This window comes from Anomaloglossus baeobatrachus, chromosome 4 (assembly GCF_048569485.1).
Source record: "Anomaloglossus baeobatrachus isolate aAnoBae1 chromosome 4, aAnoBae1.hap1, whole genome shotgun sequence".
NCBI classification, from domain to species: Eukaryota; Metazoa; Chordata; class Amphibia; order Anura; family Aromobatidae; genus Anomaloglossus; species Anomaloglossus baeobatrachus.
Genome location: NC_134356.1, coordinates 395685974 through 395698828, shown reverse-complemented (window position 1 = coordinate 395698828; position 12855 = coordinate 395685974). Strand labels below are relative to the sequence as shown.

The 12855-nt window shown below is 47.5% G+C and overlaps 1 protein-coding gene across 1 annotated transcript in view; it reads left to right on the top strand.

The window, feature by feature from the left end:
- LOC142303690 (sodium-coupled neutral amino acid transporter 3-like) overlaps nt 1–12552 on the top strand; it is a 65617-nt gene extending 53065 nt beyond the window's left edge. The window contains exons 8-16 of the mRNA XM_075345281.1: nt 3072–3154; nt 3293–3351; nt 4151–4327; nt 4580–4659; nt 5774–5874; nt 6565–6689; nt 8050–8194; nt 9796–9899; nt 10905–12552. Coding sequence (XP_075201396.1) covers nt 3072–3154; nt 3293–3351; nt 4151–4327; nt 4580–4659; nt 5774–5874; nt 6565–6689; nt 8050–8194; nt 9796–9899; nt 10905–11009 — 979 coding nt within the window. The 3' untranslated portion in view covers nt 11010–12552. The remainder of the gene's footprint in view (nt 1–3071; nt 3155–3292; nt 3352–4150; nt 4328–4579; nt 4660–5773; nt 5875–6564; nt 6690–8049; nt 8195–9795; nt 9900–10904) is intronic.
- Nucleotides 12553–12855: the final 303 nt, after the last annotated feature.

The window sequence follows — 12855 nt, the reverse complement described above, 5'->3', positions numbered from 1 at the left end:
CCGGCCATCTACCACATTGCATCCTTACAATATTTACAGCCGTGTTACTCCGTATACTGGTCTCACTGTATATGTAGAGTCGTATTACTCCGTATGCTGATTACACTGTATATGTAGAGTCGTGTTACTCCGTATACTGATTATACTGTATATGTAGAACCGTGTTACTCCGTATACTGGTCACACTGTATATGTAGAGCCATATTATTCCGTATACTGGTCACACTGTATATGTAGAGCCGTGTTACTCCATATACTAGTGAAACTGTATATGTAGAGCCATATTATTCTGTATACTGATCACACTGTATATGTAGAGCCATATTATTCTGTATACTGGTCACACTGTATATGTACAGCCATATTATTCCGTATACTGGTCACACTGTATATGTAGAGCCGTGTTACTCCATATACTAGTGAAACTGTATATGTAGAGCCATATTATTCTGTATACTGATCACACTGTATATGTAGAGCCATATTATTCTGTATACTGGTCACACTGTATATGTACAGCCATATTATTCTGTATACTGGTCACACTGTATATGTAGAGCCATATTATTCCGTATACTGGTCACACTGTATATGTAGAGCCGTGTTACTCCATATACTAGTGAAACTGTATATGTAGAGCCATATTATTCTGTATACTGATCACACTGTATATGTAGAGCCATATTATTCTGTATACTGGTCACACTGTATATGTACAGCCATATTATTCTGTATACTGATCACACTGTATATGTAGAGCTGTGTTACTCCGTATACTGGTCACACTGTATATGTAGAGCCATATTATTCTGTATACTGGTCACACTGTATATATACAGCCATATTATTCTGTATACTGGTCACACTGTATATGTAGAGCTGTGTTACTCCGTATACTGGTCACACTGTATATGTAGAGCTATATTATTCCGTATACTGGTCACACTGTATATGTAGAGCTATATTATTCTGTATACTGGTCACACTGTATATGTACAGCCATATTATTCTGTATACTGGTCACACTGTATATGTAGAGCTGTGTTACTCCGTATACTGGTCACACTGTATATGTAGAGCCATATTATTCTGTATACTGGTCACACTGTATATGTACAGCCATATTATTCTGTATACTGGTCACACTGTATATGTACAGCCATATTATTCTGTATACTGGTCACACTGTATATGTAGAGCTGTGTTACTCCGTATACTGGTCACACTGTATATGTAGAGCCATATTATTCTGTATACTGGTCACACTGTATATATACAGCCATATTATTCTGTATACTGGTCACACTGTATATGTAGAGCTATATTATTCCGTATACTGGTCACACTGTATATGTAGAGCTATATTATTCTGTATACTGGTCACACTGTATATGTACAGCCATATTATTCTGTATACTGGTCACACTGTATATGTAGAGCTGTGTTACTCCGTATACTGGTCACACTGTATATGTAGAGCCATATTATTCTGTATACTGGTCACACTGTATATGTACAGCCATATTATTCTGTATACTGGTCACACTGTATATGTACAGCCATATTATTCTGTATACTGGTCACACTGTATATGTAGAGCTGTGTTACTCCGTATACTGGTCACACTGTATATGTAGAGCCATATTATTCTGTATACTGGTCACACTGTATATATACAGCCATATTATTCTGTATACTGGTCACACTGTATATGTAGAGCTGTGTTACTCCGTATACTGGTCACACTGTATATGTAGAGCTATATTATTCCGTATACTGGTCACACTGTATATGTAGAGCTATATTATTCTGTATACTGGTCACACTGTATATGTACAGCCATATTATTCTGTATACTGGTCACACTGTATATGTAGAGTTGTGTTACTCCGTATACTGGTCACACTGTATATGTAGAGCCATATTATTCTGTATACTGGTCACACTGTATATGTAGAGTCGTGGTTACTCTGTATACTGGTCACACTGTATATGTAGAGTCGTGGTTACTCTGTATACTGGTCACACTGTATATGTAGAGTCGTGGTTACTCTGTATACTGGTCACACTGTATATGTAGAGCCGTGTTACTCTGTATACTGGTCACACTGTATATGTAGAGCCGTGTTACTCTGTATACTGGTCACACTGTATATGTAGAGCCGTGTTACTCTGTATACTGGTCACACTGTATATGTAGAGCTGTGTTACTCTGTATACTGGTCACTGTATATTTACAGCCGTCTTACTCCATATATTGATTACACTGTATATGTAGAGCCGTGTTACTCCGTAAACTGGTCACACTGTATATGTAGAGCCGGTGTTACTCCATATACTGGTCACACTGTATATCTAGAGCTATATTATTCTGTATACTGGTCACACTGTATATGTAGAGCCATATTATTCCGTATACTGGTCACACTGTATATGTAGAGCCGTGTTACTCCGTATACTGGTCACACTGTATATGTAGAGCTATATTATTCTGTATACTGGTCACACTGTATATGTAGAGCCGTGTTACTCCGTATACTGGTCACACTGTATATGTAGAGCTATATTCTGTATACTGGTCACACTGTATATGTAGAGCTATATTATTCTGTATACTGGTCACACTGTATATGTAGGGCTGTGTTACTCCATATACTGGTCACACTGTATATGTAGAGCCATATTATTCTGTATACTGGTCACACTGTATATGTAGAGCCGTGTTACTCCGTATACTGGTCACACTGTATATGTAGAGCCGTGTTACTCTGTATACTGGTCACACTGTATATGTAGAGCCGTGTTACTCTGTATACTGGTCACACTGTATATGTAGAGCCGTGTTACTCCGTATACTGGTCACACTGTATATGTAGAGCCATATTATTCCGTATACTGGTAACACTGTATATTTACAGCCGTTTTACCTTGTATACTGTTCACATTGTATATGTATAGGGGATTATATTATTCACACTATATACCTGTGGCCATGTTGTGCTCACTGTTTTGTGTCCTCTCGTTATCTCTTCTCCTCCGTCTCATGCTCTCGCCTCGTCTTCTTCTTGCAGGGACTGGTACATGGACGGGAACTATCTGGTTGTTATAGTATCGATCTCCATCATTCTGCCGCTGGCGTTAATGAAGCAGCTGGGTGAGTGTAAAGTGTTTGTGGGCAGATAAATAGCCGGGCTGATAACAGGGAATAATATACTCTGGACAGAGTGATTGCATTATAATGGCAGTGTGATGAACGTCGCCTGATTACGAGCCTTCTCCTGTCTCTCTCCAGGTTACCTCGGATATGCCAGCGGCTTCTCCCTCAGCTGTATGGTGTTCTTCTTGTGCTCCGTAAGTGATCAGTGTACCATACAGTAAATAAAAAGGACTACAGATTCCAGAAAATCTTCCTTAAAGGGATTGTCCACTACTCAGACAACCCCTTCTCAATTGCTATATACCACCAGATAAAATAATGTCAATATGTGAGCCCCAATGGGGACAGTGTTGCCAATGTATGTAACGTGCTATGGAATTAATAGCGCTATATAAATGAATAAATTATTATTATGATTATGATTATTATTATTATGTAGTCGCCATCGGTGCTGGCGTTGTTCCAGCAAAGTCGGCACCAGGTCTCGCGTGATGTTATATCACATGACCTCTGTAGCCAATCATAAGCCACTTCACTTTTTCTTCCTTCAGTTGTAGCGAACACTCAGAGGAGGGGTAATATGGTGATTGGGAAGGGGCTGTCTGAGTAGTAGATCACCCCTTTAAAGGAACTCTTCATAAGAATTTGTCTTGCGAAATATAAGATTTTGCACAATTATTTTTGTTTTTTTACTTATTGCAGCTGAAGTATGAAGTATTGTGCTTGCTCTGGGGTCACCATAGCATCAGAAAAGTAGCTGTGTGCACTTCCTGTCACATGACCTGTCTTGGATAGTGATATTTATAGGATATGAGTCCAAGCACCTCAGAACTTGAAAGTTAATGCTTCCATGGCAACTCTAGAGCAAGCACGACCCTTTACAGCACTAAATAAAACAGCGTTGTTCATTTCTCCTGAACATCTGAAAACTCATTTCTTGTATGTTTATGGGTGTAGAGCCTCTTTTTGACATCCATGTTTTTTCAAATCCAGGTCATATATAAGAAGTTCCAGATTCCATGTCCCATGTCCTGGGACAGCATGAACCACACGATGCTCGGGAACACGAGCCTGACATCTGGTGACTACGCCTATCAGAACGGTCACACAGATGTAGCAGAGCCGGAAAGTGGAGAATGCTCAGCCATGATGTTCACACTGAACTCACAGGTGACGATTACAAGACTGCCGTGGTCGTATAATACCGACATGTAGGGTTGTGTGTGTAGTGTCATGTTTGTGGAGTCCGCATGTCTTGACTGTGTAATATGTGTGCTTGGAGTCATGTGTGTAGTGTGGTGTGTAGTTATCATCTGTTTGTAGTGCTGCATGTGTAGTGTTGTGTGTAGTTGTGAGAAGTCATGTACTCATCCTGATATTGTTCTGCCCTCGTGCTTATTTTTGGATCTTCCATTTTTGTAGACTGCGTACACCATTCCCATCATGGCTTTTGCCTTTGTGTGTCACCCAGAGGTCCTTCCTATATACACAGAACTGAAAGAGTGAGTATCCAGAAGAGCAGGGTGCTGCCGCGGGACTGTGCTGCCGCGGGACTGTGCTGCCGCGAGACTGTGCTGCCGCGAGACTGTGCTGCCGCGAGACTGTGCTGCCACGAGACTGTGCTGCCGCGAGACTGTGCTGCCGCGGGACTGTGCTGCCGCGGGACTGTGCTGCCGCGGGACTTTGCTGCCACGAGACTGTGCTTCCAGGGGTCTGTGCTGCCGGGGGTCTGTGCTGTCACTGGCTCAAATTTGCCCCTTCTGCCGGCCTCAGATTTGCCCCTTCTGTCGACTTCAGATTTGCCCCTTCTCCCGACTTCAGATTTGCCCCTTTTCACGGCCTCAGATTTGACCCTTTTCCCGACCTCAGATTTGCCCCTTTTCCCGACCTCAGATTTGCCCCTTTTCACGGCCTCAGATTTGCCCCTTCTCCTGGCCTCAGATTTGCCCCTTCTCCTGGCCTCAGATTTGACCCTACTGCCGGCCTCAGATTTGCCCTTTCTCCCGGCCTCAGATTTGCCCTTTCTCCCGGCCTCAGATTTGCCCTTTCTCCCGGCCTCAGATTTGCCCTTTCTCCCGGCCTCAGGTTTGCCCCTTCTCCCGGCCTCAGGTTTGCCCCTTCTCCCGGCCTCAGGTTTACCCCTTCTCCCGGCATCAGATTTGCCCCTTCTTCCGGCCTCAGATTTGCCCCTTCTTCCGGCCTCAGATTTGCCCCTTCTCTTGGCCTCAGATTAGCCCCTTCTGCCGGCCTCAGATTTGCCCCTTCTCCCGGCCTCAGATTTGCCCCTTCTCCCGGCCTCAGATTTGCCCCTTCTGCCGGCCTCAGATTTGCCCCTTCTCCCGGCCTCAGATTTGCCCCTTCTCCCGGCCTCAGATTTGCCCCTTCTCCCGGCCTCAGATTTGCCCCTTCTGCCGGCCTCAGATTTGCCCCTTCCCCTCCTGTGCTTTGATGTAGAGACCTAATAGTTCTGAATATCTGAATATAATGTCTGCTGCCCTCCGTCCTGCGCAGTAGTGTACGGGGGTGACCGCCACCTCGCACCCCTATAGGCCTCCCCGCTGATCCAGTCCCTTATCATGGACAGGAGCCTGATAGTTGTTACTTTTCTCTTGTCAGCGCCTCCAAGAAGAAGATGCAGCAAGTGTCTAATATCTCCATTGCCGTCATGTATTGCATGTATTTCCTGGCCGCTCTCTTCGGATACCTCACCTTCTATGGTAGGTTGCGAGTTCACGTGATCGGGACCCCGGGAGGAGGGTTGTCGCCGCTCAGCGTGATGTTCTGCAGGTGCAGGGACGGAGGCGACGGGTTCATGTCATCAGACACATGAGAGAGGCGTCTCTTCTGCAGGAAATGCACAAATCATTAGAAAAGGAGAAGCTTCTACTTCTGTAACGAGTGGTGTAAAAGGCATGAATATAAATATATAGCGCCATAAATCAGAGCTCGGTGCGACCGAGTGTAGTGCACAAATGCTTCTCCTATAAGACCATGGGGGACTGGTCTGAAAAGAACAGGACTTGGTGTTAAAAGGCCGAATATTTTTCCTGCACTGACACATTGTAGCAAACTATCAGTACAGATAATAGCAGCTTTGTGCAGTGCACAAGAAATTGTGCAGACTGGATCCTAGGTTAGGAATTTGTCAGCTGTGTGAGCAGGACCAGGTCAAGAATGTTCCCTATCACCGACAACAACAATACCGAATTCTGGTTATTATTGGAAACAGTCAGCAAGCTTATTCTGCAACACTCCTGTATTGCTGGGCAGCTTTTTCTCAATTTTTCCACCATCAAATGCAGACACTGAATCGACTTATTTGTATTTAGGGACTTGTATGTGCAGATTTGTCCTATATAACTACTCCCCGTCACATCCTCCCTCACTTTCTTCTTTGATGTTTTCAGACCATGTGGAGTCAGAGCTTCTGCACACTTACAGCTACGTGGACCCATTTGACATCCACATCTTGTGTGTACGTGTGGCTGTTCTCACCGCGGTCACCCTCACTGTGCCCATAGTCTTATTCCCGGTAAGAGCTGAAATGTTCTCGTTGGGGGATGTAGCATAACTTGTGGAGGGTGGTGGCTGGGAATGTAGTGTATCTTGTGGAGGGTGCTGGCTTGGTGGTGTAGCGTATCTTGTGGAGGGTGCTGGCTTGGTGGTGTAGCGTATCTTGTGGAGGGTGCTGGCTTGGTGGTGTAGCATATCTTGTGGAGGGTGCTGGCTTGGTGGTGTAGCGTATCTTGTGGAGGGTGCTGGTTGAGGGAGGTGTAGTGTATCTTGTGGAGGGTGCTGGCTTGGGGGTGTAGCATATCTTGTGGAGGGTGCTGGTTGAGGGAGGTGTAGTGTATCTTGTGGAGGGTGCTGGCTTGGGGGTGTAGCATATCTTGTGCAGAGATTGCTGGGGTGTAGCGTATCTTGTGAAGGGTGCTTGCTGGGGGGTGTAGCATATCTTGTGGAGAGTGCAGCATATCTTCAGTCTTTTGGAGGGTGCTGGCTGATTAATATATCTTGTGGAGGGTGGTGTTTGAGCGTAGTGTAGCATATCTTGTGGAAAGTGCTCGCTAGGGGGGCGTAGTGTATCCTGTGGAAAGTGCTGGCTGGTGGAGGTGTAGTGTATCATCTGGAGGATGCTGGCTGGGGGGTGTAGCATAACTTGTGGAGAGTGCTCGCTGGTGGGGGGGTGTAGCTTATCTTATGGAGGGTGCAGCATTTCTTGTGGAGAGTTCTGGCTGTGGGATGTGTAGAATTCTTCTGGAGAGTGCTGGTTGGGGGGTGTAGCATATCTTGTGGAAGGTGCAGCATATGTTCTGGAGGATGCTGGCTGGGGATGTAGCGTATCTTGTGGGGGATGCTGGCTGGGGGGTGTACCATATTTTGTGGAGGGTGCTGGCTGGAGTGTATGTAGCGTATCTTATGGAGAGTGCTGGCTGGTGGGTGTAGTGTATTGTGTGGAGGTTATCTTCTGCAGAGTGCTGGCTGTGGAATGTGTAGCGTATCTTCTGGAGAGTGCTGGTTGGGGGGTGTAGCGTATCTTGTGGCAGGTGCAGCATATCTTTGGAGGATGCTGGCTGGGGGGTGTAGCCAATCTTGTGGAGGATGCTGGCTGGGGGGTGTACCATATTTTGTGGAAGATGCTGGCTGTGGGATGTGTAGCGTACCTTCTGCAGGGTGCTGGCCGGGGGGTGTAGTGTATCTTGTGGAGGGTGGTGTTTGAGAGATGTGTAGCGTATCTTGTGGAAATTGCTGGCTGGGGGATGTAGCATATCTTATAGCGAGTGCAGGATATCTTCTGGAGGATGCTGCCTGGGGTGTAGTGTATTTTGTGGAAACTGGAGGCGGTGGTGATAGTGCAGGACTGAATGCTGTTTATCTCCTAATCTCCGCAGGTCCGCCGCGCCATTCAGCACATGCTCTTCCAGAACAAGGACTTCAGCTGGATCCGGCACATCATCATCGCCGTGGTGCTGCTCACTCTCATTAACCTGCTGGTTATCTTTGCCCCCACCATACTGGGAATATTCGGCATCATCGGTAAGATGTAGATAAGGATAAGGTATAAGGGGACTCGGAAAACTACCATCCATTTGCTCTAGCTGCAGATACAATGGGGCTGTCAGGCAGCTTATATTCGGTCTTGCCAGCAGGAAGCACTCCACTCATACTGCCTAAAGGTACCGTCACACTAAGCAACATCGCTGCTGATGCACAACTTGCTAGCGATGTTGCTGTGTGTGACATCCAGCAACAACCTGGCCCCTGCTATGAGGTTGCTGGTTGTTGCTGAATGTCCTGGGCCATTTTTTAGTTGTTGCTCTCCCGCTGTGAAGCACACATCGCTGTGTGTGACAGAGAGACAGCAACAACTAAATGTGCAGGCAGCAGTAGCCGGCTTCTGCGGATGCTGGTAACCACGGTAAACATCGGGTAACCAAGAAGCCATTCCCTTGGTTACCCGATATTTACCTTCGTTACCAGCGTCCGCCGCTCTCAGCTGTCAGTGCCGGCTCCCTGCTCTCTGCACATGTAGCTGGAGTACACATTGGGTAATTAACCCGATATGTACTGTGGCTATGAGTGCAGGGAACAGGGAGCCGGCACTGGCAGTGTGAGAGCGGCGGACGCTGGTAACGAAGGTAAATATCGGGTAACCAAGGGAATGGCTTCTTGGTTACCCGATGTTTACCGTGGTTACCAGCGTCCGCAGAAGCCGGCTCCTGCTGCCTGCACACGTAGCAGAGTACACATCGGGTAATTAACCCGATGTGTACTGTGGCTAGGTGTGCAAGGAGCCAGCGCTAAGCGGTGTGCGCTGGTAACCAAGGTAAATATCGGGTTGGTTACCCGATATTTACCTTAGTTACCAAGCGCAGCATGCTTCCACGTGTAGCGACGCTCCAGCGATCCCTGCCAGGTCAGGTTGCTGGTGGGATCGCTGGAGCGTCGCTTAGTGTGACATCTCACCAGTGACCTCCTAGCAACTTACCAGCGATCCCTATCAGGTTGTATCCTTGTTGGGATTGCTGGTAAGTTGTTTAGTGTGACTGGCCTTTAGTAATCAGATATTTGCAAGTGGAGAAGCTGTGATAACAGTAAGGGCTAAGGTGATAAGGCCACTTCACACATAACGAGATTGTGAACGAGATCTTTGCTACGTCACAGTTTCTGTGACGCAACAATGACTTCACCAGCGATCTCGTCACGTTTGACACGTACCAACGATCCGCCCCCTGCTGTGAGATCGTTGGTCGATGCTGAACAGCCTGGGCCATTTTTGGCTCGTTAGAGTCCTGCTGGGCAGGATGGATCTGTATGTTTGACACCTAGCTAACGATTTCGTTAACGACCTAAATGAGTGATTCGAGATCGGAATTGTCACCACAGCTGTTGTGTGACAGGGACCCGACGATTTACAAGATCGTTATACGGGTCGCATGCTCGTTCCTAAAGTCGGTGTGTGTGACACCTCGCATACGATTTCACCAACGACTCAGCAATGATCCGGGAACTGTGACGTAGTAGCGATCTCGTTCACGATCTCGTTATGTGTGACTGGACCTATAATATATATAGAGCGTTCATCTTGGGGAGAACTTTGTCTTGGTCTTTGTGTCTTTATCTTTCTTTTGTTGCAGGTGCCACCTCTGCCCCATGTCTGATCTTCATCTTCCCTGCTGCCTTCTACATTCGTATAATGCCCAAAGACAAAGAGCCAACGAAATCACCACCCAAAATCCTGGTAGGTGCCAAGATCCAGGCGCACACTTCCCTTTATCCCTCATGTCCTTGTAATCCAGACAAGTGCCTAGCTTCATCCCCAATGTCCTCGTATCCAGGATAAGGTCCTCCCTTCATATACCATGTCTCTGTATCCTGGACTAGCTCCCCCTCTAATCTCGCATGTTCTCGTTTCCCAGATGAGCGCCTCCCTTCATCCCCCATGTATCCATATCCCTAACGAGCGCCTCCCCTTTATCTTCCATATCCTCATATCCAAGACGAGCGCCTCTCTTCATCCCCCATGTCCTCGTATCCCAGACTGGCACCTCCCTTTACATCCCATGTCCTCATCCCATGTGTTTCCTTCAACCCCCATGTCATTGTATCCCAGACGAGCACTTCCCTTTACGTCTCATGTCCTTGTATCCCGGACAAGCATCTCCCTTCATTCCCCATGTCCTCATATCCCAGACTGACACTGCCCTTCACATCCCATGTCCTCATATCCCGGACGAGTGCCTCCCTTCACATCCCATGTCCTCGTATGCCGGATGAGTGCCTCCGTTCAACCCCCATATCCTTGTATCGCGGATGAGCACCTCCCTTCACATCCCATGTCCTCGTATTCCACACTGGCACCTCCGTTCACATACTATGTCCTAGTATCCCAGAAGAGCGCCTCCTTTCATCCCCCATGTCCTCATATCCCAGACTGGCACCTCCCTTCACATCCCATGTCCTCATATTCCGGACGAGCTCCTCCCTTCATCCCCCATGTCCTTGTATCCCGGACGAGCACCTCCCTTCACATCCCATATCCTTGTATCCCGGAGAAGTGCCTCCCTTCATCCCCCATGTCCTCATATCCCAGACTGGCATCTCCCTTCACATCTCATGTCCTCGTATCCCGGACGAGCGCCTCCCTTCACATCCCATGCCCTCGTATCCTGGATGAGCTCCTCCCTTCATCCCCCATGTCCTCCTATCCCAGACGAGTTTCTGATATCTCCTCTTGTCCTCACAGGCTGCCTGCTTTGCAGGCCTCGGGGTTCTCTTCATGATCATGAGTCTCAGTTTTATCATCATCGACTGGTCAAGTGGAAACAGCAAGAGCAGCGGAAGCCACTAACCCTCCCCATAGACCACCCCAACAGCCTGCACCCCTCAGCACCCCAGGACTTAACTATGCACTGTCACTATGCTGCTGGACATCTGCCGTCCATGGTGAAGAAGGGTCCATATTGTGTCCTCTCCTGCAGGTGTGGCGGGAAGGTAACAGAACTGTCATATCCACTCAAAATCCGATCTCCCGTCGGCCAGTGCCGGGGAGGGATGAGCTCCAGGTCCTTCTCCTCTGTCCACACCATAGCCCACTCTTCTTGTACCATGCTTGCTGGTGACACAGGGGCTTGTGATTAAGGGTTTCTGGTGGTCTTCATAAAATAAGGACCTCTGCGAGAGGGTCACTCACAAGAGAAGACTGTGCTAAAGAACCTGGGAAGATAGTCACATGATGTCATCACAATGGCGCCCCCCATCTGATGGAGCCCAGTGCAAGGGTTATGCTGGCCAAGGTCTCCAATGAATTGCCCCTTGGTTGTGGGCGGCTTCTCAGATAGAGGGGGCACAGCATGAGGGAAATCGAGAGGAAATCCATCCCAAGGCTCCCTGCAGAGGTGGCCGAGCTCCAGGGAAGGGGGCTGTGAGGGGCTCACTAGGCATTTCATGGTACACAAAAGGCGACGTGTATGAAATCCGGTCACGTCTGTGGTCGCTGACAGCCTCGCGGGGGCTCCTGGTGTCGCCCTGAAACTGTTCGCGCCTCAATGAAACTCAGCAGAACAATCGGAAACTATTTTATATTCTGTACAAGTTCCTGTGAGTGGAAAAAGAGCAGGGGCCTCCTGACAAGAGCCAAAATCCAGTAACCCCTGAAGTGCTGGGGTGATTAGCCGCCAATCACATGGACTCTCTGATCAACATCTACAATCATGTTACATTCAGCCGCACAGGGCTCTATGTATGGCCGCACTGCGGTATATACACAAGCGCCTCTCAGGTTCTGTACGCTGACAGCCTATTATCCCTGTTATCAGCCATCTCAGGCTGGGGAGAGTTGAGAGCCCAGAGCACATCAGCCTCAGCCAGCACTTGTAAAGTAATGGTCCCCCTACTAGAATCAGGTTCTCTCTGTGTTTATTACAGAGCTGATATAATTATCTGCCTGCCACCAGCAGACAATAACGGGACTCGGTTTATGGCTATAATTACCTGGTCTGACAGACCCCCCCTCCTAATGGACAAACTGGGTGGAGTCACCCTTTAATTTTTTCCCACGATGCACCAGGTAGGGCATCATTAATGATAGATAGAGGATCGGGGGAGTGTGACTGAGCGCGGTCTGACCTGCATCCACGCCAGGGTGGGCACGTCCAACAACCTCATCATAGGAGACTCTGTAAACTGTAATTTAATGTCTTTTGTTCTTTTTACATTTTGTAACTACTTTGTATTAATGTATAGCAGATTAAGCCCCCCTCCTCGCTTCCCGAAGTGGGGGAGGGGCGTCTGTAGTGAACATTGTAAATTATAAGGTTAGTATTCGGGAGATGGAAACGGTTTGTACCAGAAACTTACCGAATCTTTACATGTGAATAAAATCTAACAGTATCCGCCGGACCCTCTGCGTCTTCCTACTACACCCCCGATCATGCACTGACCTATATATTACTGAGGAGTCGCTGGGCGATGGCAGTCAGTAGCTGGCACCTGCTTTGTAATGTGCTAAACCACCTGGACTCCAGACTGATTTGTTAAAGGCACTCATACATTGTAATAAACAGGATAGGAGAGACACCTGTGCTGCCGAGTGCTTCTTATAGGATGCCCTTCACTGATACATTGTAACAAACAGGATAGGAGAGACATCTGTGCTGCCGAGTGCTCCTCAGAGGATGGCCTTCACTGATACATTG